Genomic DNA, 24405 nt, shown 5'->3' on the forward strand with positions numbered 1-24405 from the left:
CTCTATTAGCTGCCAGCGCATCTGAAACCAAAAGTACATTGGGAGTCTATACCATCTTTGCTGAAGGGGTGAAGCGCCTTGTCTAACGGAAAAGTCTTAATGGGATCGCGAAGCTTTTCCCACGCTAGACAGCCCCAAATTTCTGCACCTTTCATTCCCTTTCCTTTCTACTTACAAACCGGGCGAATACTTTTCTGAGCTCACTTCTTTCTTGAAAGCCTTCGCCAAACACAGTGAAGAGCCTCGAGTCGCTGTTTGGCTCCCCAGAGCTACACACGCTCACCAGACACGGGGGCGGCTTTCTAAGCGATCGCAGGCAACTTTTGCTGCCTCCCGGTAGGAGTCTCAACCTCTCAAGCCTCCAGCAGTCTCCATGTCACCCGCACCCAACTGTAGTCAACGCCATATATTTTGGGCTTTGGGGCGGACGCGCTGTGCGTTAAAGGTTCGCCACTGAAGCGAGCAGAACCTAAAATGCCCCATGGCTGAAACAGTCCTGCTCATGTAACTGTGCTGGCAGGTTCCAGATTAGAGGGGCTGCACACTCCACAGTCACTCCGGGACCCAGGCTGACAGGGGATCTGTCACGCCCACGGCACCAGGCCTTATCTGTTGGGTCAGCAGAAGGGGAAGGAGCACAGCAGATCCCTGAGAATGGGTTTCTTAAAGCCAAGTCTGAAAGTGTGGGGTCACTTCAGCCCTTTGACTGAAGTTGGGTCCTGCAGTCACATCTAACTAACTTCAAGGAAGTGAGAGATGTAATTTAGCCGTGTGTCCAAGTAGAAGAGGAAATGGGATCTGGGGCAACCAGCTTGTCCCCGTTTGCCTGGGAAGTCCCTGGCGTTAGCACTGAAAGTCCCACTTCCCGGGAACACCCGCAAGCCTGGGGACACCGGTACTGTTGGTCACCCTAACACCTCCATCAGATCTCCTCTCTCCTTAAGGTGAGAAACTTAAGTCTCCAGTTTGCCTGGCCCCCTAGTCTGCAGTGACTGCAAACTACATTTCGGGGCATGAACTCCATGTACTTGAGACAACAGGGAAGATGATTTTAATTGAAATATACGTCATTCCCGGGAATTTGGAGCATGTGTGGCAGAACCTAGTAGCACACACATCTGCAAACACTGTCTTTGCCCCTTGACGGATCAGTCAGTTATAAAACGTAGTGGAGGGAGTTACACTACCATGAGCGAATGCCGCTGATTTAACAAGAGTTCTTGGAAATATTTTTGCCGAGAGGCTGATCTGAGGAATACAGAAGGAACTATTCAGGCATTATATTGCATAAGGCAAATTTCACCAGAAAACAAAATACCTCATTTAGTTTAAAAGAAGCTAGTGGGCTTCTTGAAGTCCTTGGAGGCAAGGACAGTGGCTCACCCACCATACGCTCTCTGGCGTGTAGAAGGACTTCAATGAATGTTCTCTGAATAAATGTACCCATAGTTTACCCGATCGCCTGTGTTCAGTTTCTCTAATCAAAGAGGAGGGGTTTTGTGATTAAAACCTTTTTGCTGAAGGATGAGCTGACATTTAGGACAGGAGGCCGGTTCTTGAGACAGACACAGGAAGGGAGTGGAAACTTGGGTCCCGTGGGCCAAATCGGTATAGTAGGTGTGCTTTTGTTCTGCAGTGTCCAAGAGTCAGGAATCTCCAAACGGAGCCTGGATTTCAGTGTCTTGAAGAATTGGAAAACTTGGCAACACAGCGTTTCAATCCCCACGGAGCAAAAACCGCATGGAGCTAAGGAGCAGCCGCACCCATTAGATGGGGCACATACTCTCCACAGCACTAACGCTTCCTATTGTCTTTCCCTCACCTCAGTCAAGAAAGTTCTGTCATGGGGAGCCTGGGTGGCTCAGGCGATGATCTTGCGCGCAGTTCGTGAGTTCGAGTCCCACGTCGGGCTCTGTGCCGACAGCTCGCAGCCTGGAGCCTGCTTCGGATTCTGTGTCTCCCTCTCTCTCTGCCCCTCCCCCACTTGCGCTCTGTCTCTCTCTCTCAAAAATAAACATTAAAAAATTTTTTTAAATTAAAAAAAAGTCTGTCATGTCCTATAGACATCTGAGTCTAAAACACCTGGATTGAAGCACAGATTTATATTGTAATATTATAGTAACTTTGCATGTTTTAAAATGGCCACCGAACCTTCCAATTGCTATTGATAGAGTCTGATTTCTAATGCCAGTGACTTTGGGCCTGACTGGCATTCTAGAGCACTGTTTCACACTGGGTTTTTCCATAAGAAAACTAATAATTTTATACACTTTATATACATATTTATACAAATATTAAAAACTATATATTACATAAATATATAAAATCATATAAATATGTAAGATTATGTAAATTATGTGTTATATATAAATTATATAAAATACACATTTTATGTATATCTCCCACCTGTAATTGTGTATTTACTTCCACCAATATTATGTCCAACCATGAAGACTTCTCAACTAATCCCTTCTCTAACTCACATAAATGAAACAGCTGCCTTTAGGTACTGCTTCTGAGGTAAAGAAGAAATTGTATGTTTGTGTCCATCTTCTAAATGTTTTTGGTTTTTTTTTAATTTTTTATTTTTAGGGGAGCCTGGGTGGCTCACTCGGTTGAGCGTCCGACTTCGGCTCAGGTTATGATCTCCCGGTTTGTGAGTTCGAGCCCGCTTTCGGTTCTGTGCTGACAGCTCGGGGCCTGGAGCCTGCTTCGGATTCTGTGTCTCCCTCTCTCTCAAAAATAAATAAAGATTTAAAAAAAAAGATTTTTTATTTTTAAGTAGTCTCTACACCCAACGTGGGGCTCGAACTCACAACCCCAAGATCAAGTCACATGCTCCACCGACTGAGCCAGCCAGGTGCCCCCTAAATGGCGCTTTTTTGTGTGTTTTTGTAATAAAATTTTAATAGTCACCACTATTATAAAATGCTAAGTCAAAAGCTATTAGAAAATAAAACTGCCACAGCTTTATTCCTACAAAAAATACAGAGTTAAATATACAAACAAAAGAATGAGTGACTCAAAAATTATAGAAAAGCTAACATTCCTTGAACAGCATGCTCTGAATCCAGCCCTGTGCTTACTGCTTTCCAGCGCTATCCTTACAAAACCCCTGTGGAGATAACATGTCCCATTTTGAGCACGAGGAAGCAGAGACCAGCTAGTAAAATACCCTGCCCAAGGTCACTTAGCTAGTAACCAGCGGAGCGACAATGAAAACCCAATCGATTTTAGCCTAAGAAGTTAAATGAACAAACAAAATCGGCATACTCCCCCCTCCCCCCAACCAGTTAGAAGAATAAAAGAGTCATCTTAAAAGGCAGAGGATTGTAGCGTCTTATGGCAGGACCGAGTCTTCTAACCTGATCCAACTCCTTATTTTAGGGATGCGAAAGCGGGTCTGAGAGGTTCCATTTCTTGTCCAGAGGCTGGTGACCGCAGGGCCCGGCCTGGCGGTCGCGAGGAGTCTCCTCGAGCAGGCCGGTGTCCTTCTCACACCTGCAGAGGAAGCTTCCCGCACGATCTGCTTTCAAGTGCCATTGGTGGGCACACTTCTCCACGCTGCGGCAATTTATCTAAGGGGAGGAAACATCATTTTCTCTGCCTCCCGTTTCGAATCCTCATGCCGTTGCTGCTGCTAGAATGGACTTGAAGTTGACAGCTCAAAGCAGGTGTGTTGGCCGGCTCCCAGGAGCTCCAACTACTTCTTCCACATACAGCAAGGTCAGAGTGGTGTCTACTGAAATTAATTTTCATTTTTTTAAATGTTTATTTTTTGAGAGAGAGACAGACGGACAGAGGATCTGAAGCGGGCTCCGTGCTGACAGCCTGATGCGCGGCTCAAACTCATGGACTGAGAGATCCTGACCCGAGCCCAACTCAGGCGCTTAACCAACGGAGCCACCCAGGCACCCCAATTTCAGTTTCTGATCTCAGTTATAATGAACTTCTATACATTTCTTGTGTAAACTTAAAATTGATTCTGGCATGGCATATTCATCACACAATGACAAATAAAGTTCTGTTTTTAAAGTATGCAAAAATAGCACAGAACTACTGAGCCATAAACATTGTTAATTTGAAACAGAAAGCAGACAGTCATTAAAATCATGTACAATTCCTTGTTTCTCCTTCACTAGACAGCGGTCTCCCCTGCTGCAGCTGATGATGTCATGAGCACCCAGTGTTGATACAACATTCCATTCCTCTTAAAAATCTTTCCTGTGCCACAAAATGTAAGTGTGATATAATCAATTAAATAATAACCCACAGGCCAACAAAGGCCTGTAAGCAAGCGGTAAAATGCCTTTTTTAAATTACCTTAAACATCTCTAAATGTCAATCACTTTAAACATGTTTAGTAATTACTAAAGTAACCACGTACGGAAAAACATCTTTTGATTTTAATAATTCATTACTCGCACACAATATTCAACTCCCAAAGTGTCATGGGAGTCTCACATTTGTAATCAAAAGTCCAAAATTCTATTAAATAAGAGAGAAGTAAGTTCTCCATCGTCCTAATACATTGACATGAAAGTTCTCAAATTTTCTACAATTACCACCTTTGCTACTGAGGATCTTCATTAAAAACAGACAATGAAATGGTTAGCGATTCGTTACGGTTTTCTTTTTAAAGGAAATGTAATTACTACATTAAGTACCCCTTTACTTAAAGCGGAGTTATATAGCCTTCCAAGTAAAATGACAAAAGACTTTTTCAGGTCCTCTCCAAATTCCCAAGCCATCTTCATGGCCACGGCTACCGGCCTATGGCAGTCAGTTTACTGCTTCAGCAAGAGCTCGTGTCGCCACACCGGTTGCCTTGAGCTTTGTTACCACGCGCACTGGCCCGTTCTCCTCCGAGAGCACGGATGTTCCATTCACCTATCAATCTCCTACCAGCTCTACAGTACAAAAATGAAGGATTCAGGAAAGTTAAGTCCTCGTCTTGCCAGGGAGCAAGCCCTAAGCCTTAGAGCTCACAAATGCCCCGACTCCTATCGGGAGATTAGAGCTGATAAACCCACCCGTTCATGTGCTTGCTGATAGGGCTCCAAGAACATCTCAGGCGCCAATTTGCCTTGGGTTTCCATCCTGCTTTTAATTTCGGCCTATTTTAGCCTTGGAGCATCAATCAAGAGGGAGTGACTGCCTTGCTCATCTGGTCCCACCTCAACTCCAGTAGAGGAAACACCTGCAATTTATCCTGTCTTTTGCTTGGACATTTCCAGGAGCTGGAAACTCAACCCACGCTAGGAATGACATCCCAATCTCTGTCACAGAGTTCCTAAAGTGGAAACCAGCTTAACTTCCATCTTTTGATTCTAGAGCTGTTTATTGGGATTATACACAGAGTAAGGCTCATTCCCGCCCCCCCCCCCCCCCCAGCGCTGATAAACACTTGAAAATTAAGGCTTCCACAGACTCCTAGGACTTGACGGCCACAGAACGGAGAGCTTTCTCTCTTTCAATGTCCCAGATCAGCCCTGAGAGGGTGAGACAACTTGTCCAGATGATACTGAAGAAATAAGCTCTCATCTCCTTCACTATGTCTCTCCTCCCCTTCCTGGCTTGATGGAAGGCAATGTCTGTTTCCTTTCACCTCTACAGTCAAGCCGCTAGCACCCTGACTTTGCCCACCCTTTGCACGCCCCTTCAAGATTCTGCTAGTCAAACGGTTTTCACTTTCGGAAAAAGTTGTGGAAGTGACTGCAGTTATGTTAATACACTTTCACATGAAAACACTGGTTTAGCAACATTTTATATGCTTTATTGAAAGTTGACAAGTGCAACGGTTAAATACAGTGACACCTTACAGCTGTGTAGAGAACATGCACGGAAACAAATGCATAGAACTACTATACAGGTAATATGCAGAAACCCCTACTGGGCGATCCATTTCATTAGCTAGAAGGGATCATTTTTCAAAGTATTCAACCAGCTCAATCAAAAGACTTCAGCGAACAGGAATTTACTTCAAGATATTCAGCAACTAGAAGATTTCAGGTTACACAAAGTGACTGACAACGCCAAATTCTTAAAATTTCTTCAGGTGTGGTTTTCTTCAGGTAGCATTTTTTCTGTAGATCTCTATATAAAAGACAATCCACACCTCTTCAGACAGCCAATGAGACACCTAGATTTCAATCTGTACAACCTAAATAGTAGTTACAGTCCTCTATTGTACAAAATAGTTACACTACATACACAAATATACAATAAGCAAAACAACCTTCATGGTAAGATAGCCTAGGTCCCAGCTACCTGTCACCGTCTCAGAGTTTTGTGTCATCCACTGTTTCAGAAAGAGGCACAGTACTATCGTTTTATGGATTTTTGGTGACAGTCGTCAGTTTGTACGATGAACTATGTTTCCCCTCATCTTAGGTGAGACTATGCGTCAGTCTTTACTCTGACCTCCCTTTCAAGTTCCTCATGGGGAAAAGGAGAGAGGAAAGTCCAGTGGAGCCCCACTGCTTCCAACCCCATGGAGTACACTACGTGCAAGCAGGAGAGAACTCTTGGGAGCGGGGATGGGGAGCAGGGAAGGGATGATGGAAAGGCACACAGCTCCTCAGCATGAACGGAACCACTTCTCACATATCTGCCAAGCTGCATGAGGTCCCAGTATATCCATGCTAATTCTCTGATTAACCTTTAATTCACCCAACTAAGAAATTTCTTCAAGCCAAAAGCACATGAGTGTTTAATACTGGAAAACAGAGACAATGGCATAGGTCAGCCTCACTTCTCTTGTGCAGCGAGCAATGAAATGGGTGACTGTAGAGGTGGATGGATTCCCCCTTGTACGTCTTCTCTGGTCTGTTCAGTTCAGACAGCAGCGGTCAGTTCTGCGGGGGCATGGGAGGCTATGCGGTTGGTCCTGAGCCCTGGGACGCTGGCTGGGCCGGGGGCTGTGTGGTCCCCTGTGGCTGTGTGGTCGCAGGCGGGGAGCCAGTCTGCAGCTGGGCCTGAAACTGGGCAAGCTGCTCAGGACTGGCCAGTGTCTTCAGCAGATTGTTTTCCTGCTCCAGCTGGGAATTTTTCTCTATTAGTTCTTTGATTTGCTCTTTAAGGACCTCCACTTCCTCTCTAACCGCATACATCAAATGGCTTTTCACCAGATCCTGAAAGGGAGGGGGGGGGGGTAAAAAAAAAAAAAAAGGTTTAATTTAGTATTTCCCAGATTCTGAATTTCTAAAGCATTTTTGCATGATTCTCCGTAACCATTAGCAAATCCGGCCTTTATTTAAGCGGCCCTTTGAGCAATCTACTGAATACAACCACAACTGTACAATACTTAAGTTCAATGCGTAAGGGATCAGGCTTTTAAAAAGCCTATGCTTTTTCTGCAGCCGTTAGCCAGGGATGCATACAGTGAGATCTCCTACTTGAGATGGCAAAAGGCACTGGGGTTCTGGAAGGCGGGGCGGGAGCCTGGCCGCCGGGATGTCCAGGCCCACATCCCCGCAGCAACGGTAGCTGCTTCCCCGCCCCCAAGTCCCTCCTCCCACCCCCCACCACTACCCCCCCACCGCCTCCCTCAGCACCGGCTGCAGCCAGTTCCTACAGAGCATGTTGCCGCATTTTCCTCCCTCCACCCCCGCCCCCCCTTTCGTGATTAAGCTGACATCACAGAAACCTGGGCAGACGACGCAGCCAATGGGAGCCCGAGTTATTTATAGCTCCGAATTAAAGGTTCGGAGTTTGCCTAGCAACAGTGGGCAGAGAATCCCGTGAGAAGAGCCACAGGCGCTGCTCCAATAACAAAGAACAGCCAAGGCGGAAATAAAAAATAGGAGAAATCCAGGCACAGGCTGAGAAGACAAAACTTTTCTCGGATTCTTCTTCATTGTGCAGTAGCCTACCTCACTGGGGATCTGTTTGTGCAAGGTCTAGAGGGCCCTTGAGATCCTCATTCTGTCCCCTCTCCTTCCCTAGTAAACCTTAAGATTCCTAGTAAAGCCACATCGCTAGAGACGTGACCACGACCAAAGGACGCACAGGGCAGAGCTTCCCTAGCAATTCCCTAGTAAAAAGGGGGGCACTTCGGCAAAAGTCCCGACGTTATGTGAAACCGACTGGGGAAGAGAGAACATTTAATACCCCCCAAGGCCCGGATCTCTCTCTGTAGCAGCCATGGTATGTGGCTTCATGCTGGCCGAATGGAGACAGTGCCGGCATTTCTAAATGTATGAAGAGTAACCATCATAACTATGGATGCACTGCTTCCATCCTAATCTCTCGCTTTTTGTAATGTGCCCACATTTAGTACAAATGAGTTTTAATCAGTACATACCATAGCTTGCTCGATTTTGTTGTCAATAGCTACCACACTTGCACCAGAGGAGCTGGAAAAGAGGGGGGAGAAATCGATAAGTGGAATTTTTATAACATCCAAGACAAAAAGGATTTCCCAGTTCCGTGATGTTATTAGCATCATTTTTTGAACATTCTACAACGCTATGGAGTATATCACCCTCCAGAAAACACCAGCCACTCTCTTACTAACGAATATCCCGACATTTCCCTATTTTAGTGAGTCACAAAAGGCTAAATTACATAATGTGGTAAAAGCCTGCTCTCTGGCCAGACCTGCGAAAAGAAAGCGATTCTAAACATTTCAAAAAGCAACATCCATGTCACCGTAGTCTCTCGGCAATGGACAAAGGAATTCGCCTGGCTATCTTTCACCTGCATTATTAGAAGTATCTCACGAGAAAATTTAAAGAAACTATCCCAGCCGACATTTACCTATTGTCAAGTCTCACAGAAGCGTTTTCAGTCCCCAGCAAGGATGACAAGAAAGAAATTGAAAAATGTCTCAGTTGGTAAACTCCTAGATCCATCGCCACTGGTCTACACCATTGGGATTTCATGCAATTGCAGCCAAAAACACCCTCGCGGAAAAAAAAAAAGGGAATACCAGCAGCCTTGTTTAAGCTAGATAAAAATCTTCTAGCTTTCTGCAGCCCAGGGAGAAACAGAAAACAGCAGCCCTAGTTTAAAGAAACCCAGCTTCTAGGGCTCGGCAATCCCGGGAAGATGCTGATCCCAACGCTGTGCGGAGAAGCCTCCCAGATCTACAGCCGGGCTCCACTAAGGTTTTAGACCAGGACTCGAGCTCGGTGCAGAATATATGGAGGCAAGAGCCGCGCCGATTGGCCAGCACTGCATTGGAACCTCCCCCTTCTCCCTTCCCCGCCCTCTTCGCGCTTCCCCGGCCAACCCCCCCACCCCCACCTCCTGCCCCAGCCTCCCCATCGGATCCCGCTTTTCGGGTGGGCTGACCCAGGCCGCAGTGGACCCGCAGAGCTGAGGGGCCGCCTGAGGCCTCCACGGCCTCGGCAAGCTGCACCACTGCTTCGGCAGAAAACGTCAAGGGGTCCCTGAAAATACAATTGGGGCCCCGCACGTGCTTACGTTTAAGGGAGTCAGACCCCGTCCCAGGAGCTGCCAGTCCCTGAGGCTGCCGAACGGCGAAAGCTTCCTATTTGCAACCAGAACCGTCTGTGCTACTGGGCATGCCCAGTCCCACCGCTAAGACTTGGAGGAGCTCGAGTGTCTCGATTTCAATTATCTTGTTCTTACAGGCAGCAGTAATGGGAGGATTTTATAGGCAGTTTTATTTATAAGGATAATAATCGTACTGTAATAATACTTTTTAAAGAGGGAGTGAATTTTGGAGGGAAAAAAATCACATTTGCTTTTTGAGAAATACTACCTTTCCATGGATTTATTACTTGTGGCAACAAAACAAAAAATACTACATATTCTTTGCTAGGCATGTATCTACTGAAGCAAAAAGGAACCCATCAGATGAAATCTGGTATATCTTCCCAAAATGTCCCTAGAGCCATAAACCTTAAAATCACATCTCCCCTTCTTCCATTTACAGCTAGAAAACTCAATCCACAGGTTGAATCCTACCTCGATCTATTTTCAGTAAGTCCCTAAAGCAAGTTTTTGGAAGTGGCAATTCCTATAAGTCTCAACCCTATGAGCCTTCTTACATCAGAAGGACTGAAATATTGTAAAGTATGTATTTCACCCTGAAGGCCAAGTCATTGTCATTCCCTTCTCCAAACCAAAATCAAGAGATCTGGGTGTAAAAAAGCTTAACCCTTTGCACATTTCCTCTATTAATTTAAAATACTTGCAAGAACGCACCAATTGAGGTTACAATTTAATATACTGAAAATCTAAGGCTTTAAATTTGCCTGATTATTATAGGTTTCTATAGTTTGTGATTCAATACATTTTAGAAAGCAAATTTAACCTCTACAATACTGCCCTCTAATGGCACAATCCTATAAAACCACAAACAAAAAACTACAAATGGTAAAGACTTCTCTAATCCACAGGCAAGTTGTATCATCACAAATAATTCCAACATAAAATGTGACCGTAGAACAGATATATGTTAATATCCTATTTACACACACGCACACTGTCTTTTCTCCCTCAAGCAGGCATTCTTTCTCAAGTTAGCACCCTTTTATCCTCAGCATCCTTTAATTCAGGAAATTTTAATTGCCATCGGGGCCTTTCAGACATTCTTTTTTAAGTGGACCCAATACTGCCAGCGAGTATTTGGTTTTAGAAACGGTCTAAAGGAATTAGGAACCAAATGTGTTGAAAGTAGTAGATGAAAAGGGCAATTCTCTTTTGGGTTAAAAACCAAAGTGTGACTAACTATAGAAAGGAGTAACATCTTCTTTATTGTAAGGATCATAATAGTTTCCAAATTTTAAGTCTTTGATTTTGAATAACAATGTTTGTTAGCATTTCGTAATTTATAAAACTTATGAAATATCAAATTTGAGGAAGGCACCCATTGTCAATAAAAAGAAAAAGAGTAAGTGGAAAGCTTAAAAATCAATAATTCAGAAACTAGGGATGTGGTCTCTCTGGGAGTGCTTCGCAGAATTATTATTTACTACACAATAGTTTCTATATTTTGAAAGTTAAGGTTGCCACAAACTACCTGTGTAATTAAAATCATTTACATATTTTTAACTGAACTGCACAGGACAAGTTATTAAAGTATCATCCTAAACTGTAAAAAAAAAAAAAAGACCTTAAAAGATAAAACTATAAAAAAATAAATAAAAAAATAAAGCTCTAAGGTCATATGCAGAAAAGAATTTAAAATTCCAGCTGAAATTTAAGATTACTAAATTAACTGAATTTTATTTATTTACGATGTTCCTGAACACAAACAGAAAGAAACAAGCTGTTATGCTTCCATTTCATTCAACATATCACCCGCTGGATTAAGCTACAGAAGCCAGTATAAGCCATCATAGTCCGTTTCACCCATATCTCTACAGAGGGACATTACAGTCACCTCCAATACTTGGCTATTTTAAATAAAATTGCAAGAAATATTTTGTATGTACATCTCTGATCATTTGTGTATATATTTCTGGAGAATTTGCCAGGGCCAAGAGAACATAAAAGCCCACCAAAATTACTAGAAACCTATTGCCTTTCATTCTTCTACACAAATGGGCGAGATTCCTTTCAAACTAGATTTTTATATGCAAACTGGAAAGACAATTTGAAAAAGAAGGCAAATTAGCTGGAGGAAAACTCCATGGAGGGGAAACCAGGGGTCAGAAATGTTTGAGGCACAGTGGCTAGAATTACTGTCAAAGATTCTTCTCTTTGTAAGACAAAACATCTAAGAGTCGGGTGCTAGTCGGAGCTCAACAAAGACTAGCTGATAGGACGGGAAAACACTGCCTTCAGGAGAAACCCCTAAGGGCATGGGTGACAATAGCCATCTTCAGACGTGGGGCAGAGATCAGGTCTCACTCCCTGGGGAATCCGAGCCCAGGAAACGGCCTGAACATTAAAGATAGGTGTATTTGTTGTTTTCATTTTGTTTTATTTTGCCTAAAAGCCTCTTCTCTGAATTCCAATTCCATCACCTCTGCATACTGGGAGCAAGCAAGCTAGGATGGGAGAGAGGAGCAGGGGCAGGGCCTGTGTTTTTAATTCATTCAGTAATGCGTGCTTTTCTTCCCAACTTCACCTGACTTGGCCAATATAGGTACAGTTGGAGATCTGACGCTCAAACAGGATAACCTGATTCTCCCTCTTTCCAAACTCCCTGTAAATCTAAAGTGACTGCTGGGGAGGAGGCTGAAGCCTATCGCGCTATGTCTGACCAAATCTTACGGTCTGGGAACTACCAGCTCACTTACCGTCTCCTCCTTTACACTCACTGGGCACTGAGTGGGCTTACGGGGTGTAGCAAGTAAAGCTACAGGACTTCCAGTTAAAAGTGAATTGCAAATAAACAACAAATAATGTTTTAGTGCTGCATCCCACACACTGTGGGAATAATAAATCATTCCAAAGAAATCAAAATTCAGCCATATCTGAAATTTCCTTGATTTCCATAGAAAAGTTGGAAGATAAAGAGGAGAACATCTTCCAAAAAGCAGAATAAAGGAGATGGAATTGAGAGAGAAAAGATAAGAAACCAAAAGGATAAATCTAGGAGGTCCAACATCAGAAATCCGATGATTCCAAAAAAACAGAACAAAGAAATAATTTAAGAATTTTTCCTCAGCTGAAGGGCACAAGTCTCCAGACTAAACAAGATGACCAAATGGCCACCACAATAAATGAAAAAAAGCCCTACACCAAAGCACAACACATGAAAGTAAAGGTCACTTGGGACAGGGAAAATCCGAAAAACTTCCAAACAGAAAAAACAAGTTCTAAACACAGGAACAAAGATCAGAATGGTTTTTGCTGGCTATCAGGAAACAATGGAGAAAATTCTGAGAGAAAAAATTCTCACTTGGCCAAATTATCATGTAAGCGTAAAGGTAGAACAAATAAATGCATTTTCAGACATTTCAGACACCAAAATGGAGGAAAAGGTTAACATTTTTAAAAAATAAGGACTATCGTATATTTCAAAAGGAAAAAAAAAAGAAAAGAAAAATGTTTCAATAGGAAACATGAACCAGGGGCTCAAACACTGGAGAGAAGGGAAGGAATGAACAGGGTGATCGGAAAGGAAAGCTCAAGACGACAGCTGCTGAGCAAGCCTGAGCAGCATCTGATCTGTAAGGTGCAGAAAGATGGGAGCCTCTGGGAGGAAGAGCTCTGTGGCTGGGAATTCACAGAGAGATGATCCAATTCGGCTGAATATTTGCAAGGGGAGCAGAGCTACAGACAGGTGTAAGACAGATCTAATGGAACCATTGGATAAGTTTGAAGACAATCTTACAGAAAATAAAAGAAAAAACTAGTAGGTTTATCAATAAAATTTACACAACTATATGAATTTTGAAAAACTGTTATCAGTTTAACTTTAAAAACTTAATTGTATGAGGAAGGTGGTGGGAAGAAAAACTGACCCCTAGGAATGGTTTAAAACTGCTAAATCTGAATCAACAGCTTGATTATAAAATATATAAAAGTGAAAAAGAAAGAAATAACAGTATAAATATATCACATAGACATGAGTAGGTAAATATGAGAAAAGATAAAAATTAAAAGTGGCTGCCCATGAGGAATAGATGGGGGGGACTGAAAAAAAGGATATATTTTTTCTATTCACTCTGTGTGATCTTTAGGGATGCACAGGTCTTTTCCTAAAGGAAAAGAAAGAAAATGGGATCTGCAGAGGGTTCCTATGCTCCCAGGCTTCAGCGAAGTACTTATCAGCACAACCATGTGAGGAAACTACCCACGATGGGAAAGAGCCACCCAAGTGGAGGAGGCAAAAACAAACGAGTTTTGGAAATAATACAGGGTCAGGAATTGTTGGTGTTACTACCAGCCAGAGATAAAAACAAAAAACAAAACAAAATCCTTATAAACATGGGGCACCAGCTATTTAGATATTCAGAAGGATACTGCTAAAGTAGATGGGAAAAATTAGTTCTAAACTAAAGGGTATTTTGGTCTCGTGCAAAGCAGTTTTAAAGAAAGCCTTGAAGATCAGACTGTTTCCAAGTAACTTAATTTTGTCCCAAAACAAAGCTCTAGGATATTAAATAAACACTTAGCATCCAATAATTCACAGTGTCTGGCATCCAATGAAAAGTACCAGGCATATAAACGCAGGGAAATATAATGCATAACAAGGTAGAAAATCAATCAAAATGACCCAGATATGACAAAGATGATATAATTTGTAGACAAGGATATTAAAACAATTATTATAACCATACTTTATATGTTCAAGAAGGTAGAGGGAAAATTAGCATATTAAGTAGAGGTATGGAAGTTATAGAGAAATACATTTCTGAAAATGAAAAATATCATGTTTGAGAAGAAAAATACACTGCATGGGATTCACAGTAAATTAGACAGAGTGGAAGAAATATTAGTGATACATTTGCAATAGAAACTATCCAAAATAGGGGCGCCTGGGTGACTCAGTTGGTTAAGTGTCAGCTCTTGATTTCGTTCAGGCCATGATCTCTTGGTATTTGTGAGATAGTGTGGAGCCTGCTTGGGATTATCTTTCTCTTTCTCTCGCTTCCCCCACCCCCTGCTCATGCTCACACTCCCTCTCTGTCTCTCTCACAAAAAAAAACATACATTGTTTTGTTTTGTTTTTTTTTTTAAAGAAACTAAAGTAAAACACAGGGAGAGGGAAAAACTGAAAAAAAAAAAAAGAATAGAACAAAAAAAAAAAAGCATCATTGCACTGTGGGACAATTTCAAGCAACCAAATGTATCTTTAGTAAAGTCTCTAAAGAAGAGAAAAGGGAGAGAGGAAAAATATTTGAAGAAATAATGGCAATTTGCCCCAAATCTTGTTAAACAATAAATCCACAGATCCAAGAAACTAAGCCTCAAGCAAGAGAATCGTGAAGAACACTACAATAAAGTTGTGTCATATTCAGATGGCTTAAAACCAGTGAAAATGAGAAAATTTAAGAGCAGCCCAGGAAAAGAAAGAGATTATACACAAAGCAACAAAGATAACGTAGCCGACTTCAGGTTGGAAACAACACTAGACAGAAGGCAGTGCAGCAATATCTTTAAAGTGCTAAAAGAAAAAATTTAAACACATGTCAACCTACAATTCTATGCCCAGTGAAAATATCTGTCAAAAATGAAGGTGAAATTCATTCTTTTTTCACACGTACAAATGCTGGGAGTATTCATCACGGGCACACCCTACACTGTAAGAAATTCTAGAGCAGGTTCTTCTGACAGAAGGAAAATGATACCAGCTTGCAATCTAAATCTACAGAAAACAATGAAGAGCATCAGAAATGGTAACTAGGTGGTTAAATAAAAAAAAAAAAAAAAAAAAAAAAAAATGTTCCCTAACAATCTCTTCTAAGAGATAAATAAATGACTGTTTACTGTTGACAGACTCATAGATAAAAGAAACAAACTGTTGGTTACCAGAAAGAGGAGAAATTGGGGATGGGGGCAGGTCAAAATAGATGAAGGGGATTAAGAGGTAGGCAGTTAGAAAATAAGTCATGAAAATAAGTCATGGGGTTGTAAGGTGCAGCATAGGGAATATAGTCATAACATTGTAGTAACTTTGTGTGGTGACAGATGGTAACTAGACTTATCACTGAGATCATTTCATAAGGTATAAAAATATCAAATCACTATGCTGTACACCTGAAACAAATAGGATTTTGAATGTCACTTATACTTCAATTAAAAAATTAAAATTGAGGGGTGCCTGAGTGGCTCAGTCAGTAGAGCGTCCACCTTGGGTTCAGGTCATGATGGCACAGTTCCTGACTTCGGGTCCCGCATTGGGCTCACGGCTGTCGGCCCAGAGCCCGCTTCCTATCCTCTGTCCCCCTTTCTCTCTGCCCCTCCCCCGCTCAGGCTCGTGCTGTGTCTCTCTCTGTCTCACAAAAATAAACGTTAAAAAAATTAAAATTGAAAAAATATGACTAAATGTTTAAGGCAGAAATAAGAACAGTGTATTGGGAGGCGGGTGGCCAACAACATATGTAGAAGTAAAATGTAAGACAAAAATAGTACGCAGGCCAGGAGGAGAGAAGCAGCGTACTGCATTAGGTTCTTAAGTTACTTGAAAATACACTATTATGAGATACATACTAAGAACTCTAAAATAACAACTGAAATTACAATATAAAGAGTCATAGCTAATGAGCCAATAAAGGAGATGAAGTGGAATCATAAGAAAATATACAATCTAAAAGAAGATAGAATAAGAAGAAAAGGGGAATAAAGAACGGAATAAAAACCAATTACCAAGATAGTAGACTTATGCCAACTATAGCAATAATCACATTAAATGTAAATGGTCCCAATTAAACACCTTAATTAAATGGTAGAGGTGGTTGTGGTGCCTGGGTAGCTCAGGGGGTTAAACATCCAGCTTCAGCTCAGGTCATGATCTCTAGGTTCATGAGTTCCAGCCCTACCTCGGGCTCTGTGCTGACAGCTCGCAGCCTGGAGCTTGCTTCGGATTCTGTGATTCCCTCTCTCTCTGTCCCTCCCCTGCTCACACTCTGTCTCTCTCTCTCAAAAATAAATAAACATTAAAAAATAAAATAAAATAAAATAAAAAAAAGGTAGAGGTTGTCAGATTGAATTTTTTTTTTTTTTTTTTTTTTTTTAAGGCAAGATGGGGCGCCTGGGTGGCTCAGTGGGTTAAGAATTAGACATCAGCTCAGGTCATGATCTCATGGTTCCTGAGGTATCCGGCTCTCAGAGCCCTCTCTGTCAGCACAGAGCCCGCTTGGGATCCTGTCTCCTTCTCTCTCTGCCCCTCTCCCTCTAGCTCTCTCTCAAAACTAAATCAACTTTAAAAAAAAAAAAAAAAAAAAAGGCAAGACAAAACTATATGCTGCCTGTAAGAAACATATTTTAAGTATAAATGCACAAATAGGTAAAATAAGAGGATGAAAGGTGATATTGTACGTTAACAATAATCAGAAGAATGCTGAAGGCTATATTATTCAAAGTACACTAAAGAGCAAAGGTCATTTCATAATGAATAAAGGCCAATTCATCAAGAGGTCATAAAAATCTTAAATGTTCACACAGTGACAGCAAAGCTTTAAAATACACGAAGCAAAAATTGATAGAATTGCATGAAGATATAGAAAAATCCACAATTAAAGCTGGAGTTTTCAATAACCTCTCAATAATTGGAAAAAAACATAAGCAGAAAATAAGTAAAGATATAGAACGCTTAAATAACACTGCCAACCACTTGACCTAATTTATTTTTGTAGAACATTCCATCCAATAACAAGAGAATACACATGCTTTTCAAGCACACATGGATTTTTTTCCAAGATAGAGTATATTCTGAGCCATAAATCAAGTTTTAATTAATTTAAAAGGATTCACATTATACCATGTAAATTCTCTGAACACAGCGTTATTAAAATAGAAATCAACTACAGAAAATTATCTGGAAAACCTCCAAATATTTGGAAATACAACAACACATATCTAACTCATGGGTCAAATAAGTAATCAAAAGAGAAATTAGGAAATATTTTGAACTGAATGACAAAAACATGGCATATCAAATTTATTTCAATAAATTTAACAACTTAGATGAAATGGACAAATTCCTAGAAAGATACTATCAAAACTCACTTGAGGAAGAACAGGTAACATAAATAGCTCTGTGTCTATTTTAAAAATTAACTTGTAGTTCAAAATCTTCCTACACAAAAAACCCTTAAGCACAGATAGATTCACTGGTGAATCCTACTAAACATTTGAGGAAGAAATAATACCCATTCTACACAAACTCTTCCAGAAAATTGAAGAGGAGAAAACACTTCCCAGCCTATTCTAGGAGACCAGCATTTCCCTAATAGTAAAACCAGATAAAGACATCATAAAAATCTAAACACATAAAAGGAAAACCACAGACCAATAAACATAGATGTAAAAATTCTTAACAAAATTTTAGCAGAATGAATCCAACTAGACATACAAAGGATAATAAATACATCTTAACCAAATGGCATTTATCCTAAGAATGTAAGGTAAACATGTGAAAATCAGTCAGTGTGATTCACCCTATCAATAGACTAAAGAAAAACCATAGGATCATCTCAATAGATGCAGAAAGAACAACTGACAAAATTCAATATGCATTCATGATTTAAAAAAAAAACAAAAAAAAACAAACTTTTAACAGAATAGGAATTGAAGAGATTTTCCTCAACCTGATAAAGGACATCTATCTATAAAACACACTCAGCTTACATCATACTTAATGGTAAAACAATAAACACTTTTCCCTAAGATTGGAAACAAGGCATGTCCACTCTCATCACTCCTATTCAATCTGATACTGAAAGTAATAGTCAGGCAATAAGGCAAAAATTAATATATAAATAGCATCCAAATTGGAAAGAAGAAAGAGTATCTGTATTCACATGACTATGTACAAAATCCCAAAGAATCCAAAAATAAGTTACTAGAACTAACAAGAAGCATGTTTAACAGGGTCACAGAATATAAGTTCAATATAGAAAAATCAATTATATTTCTATATATTAGTATGAACAAGTAAAACTTAAATTTTACAAAGTTCCATTTACAATAACATAAAAAAAAACAAATGAAATAGGTATAAATCCAACCAAATATATACAAGATCTTTACGCTGAAAAACTACAAAACATTGATAAAAGAGAACCAAATAAAAAGGTTAGATATACCATGTTCATGGATTGAAAGAGTCAATTATTATGTTAATCCCTCCTCCCCTTAACTAATGTATAAATTCAGTGTGATCCTAATCAAAATTCCATCAAGACCTTTTGTGGAAAATGACAAAGTGATTCTAAAATGTACATGTAAACGCAAAGGAATTGGAATAACCAAAACAATTTTAGAAGAACAAAGCTGAAAGACTGCACTACCTTATCTCAAAACTTTCTGTGAAGCTACTCTAATTAAGATGGCATGGTATTGGTGAAAGAACAGAGGTACAAAGCAATAGAACAGAACAGAGAGGTCAGAAATAGAGCCACACATATGTAGCAAATTGATTTTCAACAAAGATGTAAAGGTGATTCAACACAGAAAGACAATCTTTTCAATAAGTAATGTTAAAACAACTACATAGTCATATACAAAATCAAAACATAGCAAAAAAACCCCAACTTGATCCATTTCTCCCACCAAATGAAATATTAACTTAAAATGGACCATAGACCTAAACGTAAAATCCAAAAATTTCTGTAAAAAAAAAAAAAATAGGAGAAATCTTTGGAACCCTGAATTAGGTAAAGATTTCTTAGATAGAACACCAAAAATACACTCCATGAAAGAAAAAAGAAAACAAACAAACAATAAACTGGACTTTAAAAGCTCCAGGCTCTGAGCTGTTCACACAGAGCCCCACACAGGGCTCGAACTCACAAACCGTGAGATCATGACCTGAGCCAAAGTCAGATCTTAACCGACTGAGCCGCCCAGGTGCCCCAACAATAAGCTGGACTTTATCAAAATGAAGAATTTGTTTTTTGAAAGACACTGCTGTAAGAATGAAAAGAGAAACTACAGACTGGAATTAAATATTGCAAGTCACATACGTGATAAAAGATCTATATCTAGAATATGTAAAGAACTCGCAAAACAAGAGAACCTAATTAAAAAAAGGGCAAAAGATACTTCATCAAAGAAGATATATGAATAGTAAATAAGCACATGCGAAAAATACTAAACATCATTAATCATTACAGAAATGCAATTTCAAACCATAATGAGACACTACTGCACACCTATTAGAATGGCTAAAATTAAAAAAAAAATTAAACCTAAAAATACCAACCGTTGATGAGACAGCAGAGCAACTGAAATGCTCATATATTGGTGGCAGGAATGCAAGATGTTACAACCATTATGCAAAAACAGTTTAGCAGTTACTTATTAAGCCACACACTTTCCATAAAATCCAATAAACCCAACCCAAGTTATTAAGTGAAAGGAAAACTTATGTTCTCACAAAAATCTGCAAGTGAACGTTTTGAGTGGTTTTATCATAATCCCTCAAAATTGGAAGAAACCCAGAGGTGCCATCTCTTGGGTTGGGCTCAGGTCATGATCCCAGGGTCATGGGATCAAAACCCCACTTTAGATTCTCTCTTTCACAAGTGCTCTCTCTTTCTCCCTGCCCCACCCCATCTTGCTCCCCCCTCCCTCTCTCTCTCAAATTAAAAAAAAAAAAAAAAAAAAAAAAAAAAAAAAAAAATATATATATATATATATATATATATATATATATATATATATGAAGCAACCCAAATTTCAATCAGTTACTTATACAAACCATGGTATACCTTATGTAAGGAAATACTACTCTGCGGTGAAATGAACTGGACTACTGATTCACCTCACAAATGAATCTCAAATACATTACAGTAAGTGAAAGAAGCCAGGCTGAAAAGGCTGCTAAATATATGATTCCATTTAGATGCATTCTAGCAAAGGCAAAACTATAGGGACAGAAAACAGAAGTTGTCAGAGCTTTGGGGTAAAAGAGGGAAGTTTTGTGGGTAACAGAACTGTTTCTTGATGGTGGTATGCCCACTGTTTGTATTTGTCCAAACTTCTAGAACTCTATACTAAAAGGGCAAACTTTACTATATATAAACTATCCTTAGAAAATGAAAGAAAAGTGACTGCCTCCTAGTAGCACACTGGGAAGAATGAAAAAAAAAAAAAAAACAACTGCTTACACACACACACACACACACACACACACACACACACAGACGTATTTTTTTTATAGTGGTAAAAAATATATAAAGTTTACCAATGTAACCATTTTTAAGTGCGCAGCTCAGTAGCACTGAGTGTAGTCACGCCATTGTGAAGCAGAACTCTTTCATCCAGCACATCTAGAACTATACCCACTAAACAACTCCTCTTTGACCCTTTCCCTCCAAGCCCAGTAGCCACCATTCTACTTTGTTTCTATGAATTTGACTATTTCAGACACCTGTACATGTATTATTTTGATTAAAAGTATTTTAAAGTAAAAGCAAAGAAAAAAGCTATTAAAAATGATATAATCCAAGGACTTGAACACTTCCATTGAAGAGACCTAAAATGCCGATTTTATAACTAATTTCTCCATAATCGTTTCAAATGTATTACTTGGTTTGAATTTTAAACTGTACTTTTGCCTTGTTCTTAAAGCTGTCAAGTTTGTTGGTGATTAATCTATAAGAGAACTAATTTAAGTACATTGATACTATAGAGTTCCTAAATCCCACAGAGTCAAGATAACATACAGTTCTACAATCCCATAGTGTTAAAAGATTTTTTTAAAAATGCTTGATAAAAAAAAAAAAAAAAATACTTGCTTTAAAGTGTGAGAACTTCAAAAATCATAAAATGCTAATAAATTTAAATATAATCTTTTATGTGTTTATACACATATAAGGCTTTCTATAAATACATTTTTCTGTGTATTTTCGCTCTAAGCATTTATGATTGCTTTCAAATTATTGTTACAATTCTAGAAACAATTTCCAGTCTCCCATGCACATACCTCTGTTTCTTTGCCTTACTTAACATAACTACTAATTCCAAAAGAATGCCCATATCCTAAAAAGACTCAGTGTCTTTAAGCAACAGGACTTAAATGGTGAGCATTCTTTTTTATTTTTTATCTCTCTGAAAATAAGGTCTGCAAAGCCAAATTTCTTCCTAAATTATCACTTTTCTTAATCTGGAAGATTCTGAACACCAGAAGCCAGAGACAAAAAAGGGCATCTCAGATTTAGAAGCCAGATGATATACTCTATATAAAACATCTGAAGAAATACAAAGTTGTCCTGATTATGATTTTCTATTTCAAGAATCTCATGCAAGTCTCCTATCAAAAATGAATGAATACCATTTCTATTTTACTTTTGCACAGTTATGGAAAATAAATACTTCAAACTCTTCTTTTAACTTTTTAAAAATAACTAATTACTTTAAGCTACATTTTCATGTTAAACTCCAGAAGATATCAACAATGATAAGCAGTATAGAAAGAAGAACCAGTAGGAAGTGGATTAACCATTATTCTATGCACGCAGAAACACTTAGGGCCATTAGAGTCAGTCCTCTGGTGAGCCTAAAACAATCAGAGCTCAACTGAACAGTTTTATTTACAAAGGTGAACATAAATTCAAGGGTATTAACACAGCTACTGAATTTCTAATGTACCACAGTCTTCAGTAAGCATTAACAAATTGGAAAGGTAACTCTGTATGCTGGGGACACAGTGAGTGTTTAATAAGTACCTTCTGCTCTGATCAAAGGACACATTTCCATATTATGGTCTCTCTGGACTCTAGCCCCAGGACTTCAAAGGGCCTGAGGGTTTCTTTAATTGATCTATTCAGAATTCTACAGTCCATTTCCATTGAAATGGACCTTAGTGTGCTCGCTTCGGCAGCACATATACTGAAATGGACCTTAGACATCTCATAGTTCTAAGTTCCTTGTTCTGTAGGTTTCGAAATGAAAGCTGAAAGACATTGTGGGTTTTGTCCAGGGTTTATCTACTTAATTGTAGGATGAGGCATAGAACCAACTTTTGATTCAATAATTCTTTTCTAGACAGGCAGACCAGGAATTCTAGATGGATATATACTTTTATATACATGTCTATTTATGTACATATTATATATATTTATATCTATACACACTATATACAACTATACACAACTATACACGACTTGTTTCCAACTACTGTAAAAGAAGTGGCCACTATAGTACATCTTACCTAAGATACAAACTAGAGTAAAGAAATTGTCTATGCATTAGTTCTTCAGGCATTCCTTCCTTCATTTATTCGTATTTGTCCAATACTAAGCACCCATAAGAGGCCAGGAACTTTGGGCCTGGCACTAAAATTACCAAGATGAATAGGTCATGGTCCCTGCTGTCAATGACCAGGGGGGAGTTGGCGGTGGGAAGATACCCGGGTTTATAAAGAGAATGGGGGTTGGCAGAGAGGAGCCAGAGGGTGTTTCAGAGAGCAGAAGACTCTGCCTCTGGGCCTTGAAACGCGAGTAGGAGTCATGCAGTCAGACCACAAGGTACAAAGAAAATGAGAATGCTCTGAAAAGGGAATGGTCAGGCAAAACCAGGGTGATAAAGCAGCAGGCTGAGCGGAACACCTATGGGTAGCTGAGTGTGGTGAGGGAGTAGGAAGCTGGGAGGTAGTGGTGGGAAGTGTAGAGGGAAGCAGAAAGAAAAAGTTGAAGACAGCTTGGGGAGCCTCACAGGCCACCAGGTGGAGACTGGTCTTCAGTCCAAGGGCATGGGGTCTACACAAGAGGATTTTCAGCAGGCAAGTGACACATTGGGATGTGGGTTTCAGCAAGACACCACCCGCCGCCCCCACCCCCACCCCCGCCTGCCCCAGACCACAGTGTACAAGACGAAAGGAGATGGGACTTGCAGTGAAAGAATAGGAATCATGAGGGCCAAACCCACAAGGGCAGGTAGAGAGAAGAGGGTATGAATGCAAAAGATATTTGGGAGATGGAACAGAAGGACTGGATTGCAGGAGGTAAGGGAGGTGGGAGGGCTCCCAGGCTTCTGGACTATGTGAATGGGTGAAAGGTAATAACATTCACCAGGATGACACAGTGGTTAGACGGCAAGTTCTGGAAAATGACACTGATGGGACATCCCAGGCAGTGGAAAATATGGCTTTGGAATTTCAGTAAGATCTGGCTTGAGTAAATATTTGGAAGTTGTTGGGGGGCAGTGAGGAGCTATGGGAGTGGATGAGATTACTTCAGGAATGGATATGGCTAAGAGGGCGGGGCTGAGAGGCCACAGACTGTTGGGGCAGCCATTTGATATGGCAGACACCTGGGTTTTCTGTGGGCCTCATGGATACCACAGAAGACAGCGAGGCTGGAGCCATTTGGCAAGACCTTGTCCAGGAAGGGCATCCTGTTGGATGAAGAGACCAGGAAGCAAGAAGGTGAAGGTAGTTTTGCTGTGGAGGGAGCTGGGAATGAAGAGATCAGGTCAGCTTTCCAATGAGAACCACCAAACACGTCTCATGAGAGAGCTTGCGTGTGAACGGCTGCCTCACAGGTAGAGCCAACCGTCAGCCAAAGAGACAGAAAAGCAGCTGCAACCAACACAGAGAAGGGGACCCGGCAGCAGCTGATACACAGCCTTCTGCCTCTCTTGAGCTCCCTAACCCCCAAAGCTGGTGCACTACTTACTGAGAAGAGGAAGAGAAGGATGCGAGAGACAAACACTACCCGAAAAAGGTGCCAGGACCCAGACTAAGCTTTCTTTTCCTTTTGGGGGTGGGAGGTGGACCGAGAAGAGAACGTTGATTCTAACATCAGAGTCAAGTTTCCAAATGTGAAGAGCTAGGTTTTAGAAAACTGTGTTTAAATAACCAACATGTAC

The 24405-nt window shown here is 40.3% G+C and overlaps 1 protein-coding gene across 7 annotated transcripts in view; it reads right to left on the minus strand.

Annotated features, from left to right (window-relative positions):
• Nucleotides 1–5754: 5754 nt before the first annotated feature.
• Nucleotides 5755–24405, minus strand: part of TSC22D1 (TSC22 domain family member 1) — a 132483-nt gene continuing 113832 nt past the window's right edge. For 3 of the 7 annotated variants that reach the window (XM_060637139.3, XM_078433433.1, XM_060637145.2), the window contains 2 exons: nt 8306–8357; nt 5755–7133 (listed from right to left, as the gene is read on the minus strand). In XM_060637139.3, coding sequence (XP_060493122.3) covers nt 6876–7133; nt 8306–8357 — 310 coding nt within the window. In that variant the 3' untranslated portion in view covers nt 5755–6875. Of the gene's footprint in view, nt 7134–8305; nt 8358–8760; nt 9130–9429; nt 9499–24405 lie in introns of those variants that run through there. The other 4 variants (XM_060637144.3, XM_060637143.3, XM_078433401.2 and 1 more) reach the window with 4 other exon arrangements.

The sequence above is a fragment of the Panthera onca genome, chromosome A1 (assembly GCF_046562875.1).
Source record: "Panthera onca isolate mPanOnc1 chromosome A1, mPanOnc1 haplotype 2, whole genome shotgun sequence".
NCBI classification, from domain to species: Eukaryota; Metazoa; Chordata; class Mammalia; order Carnivora; family Felidae; genus Panthera; species Panthera onca.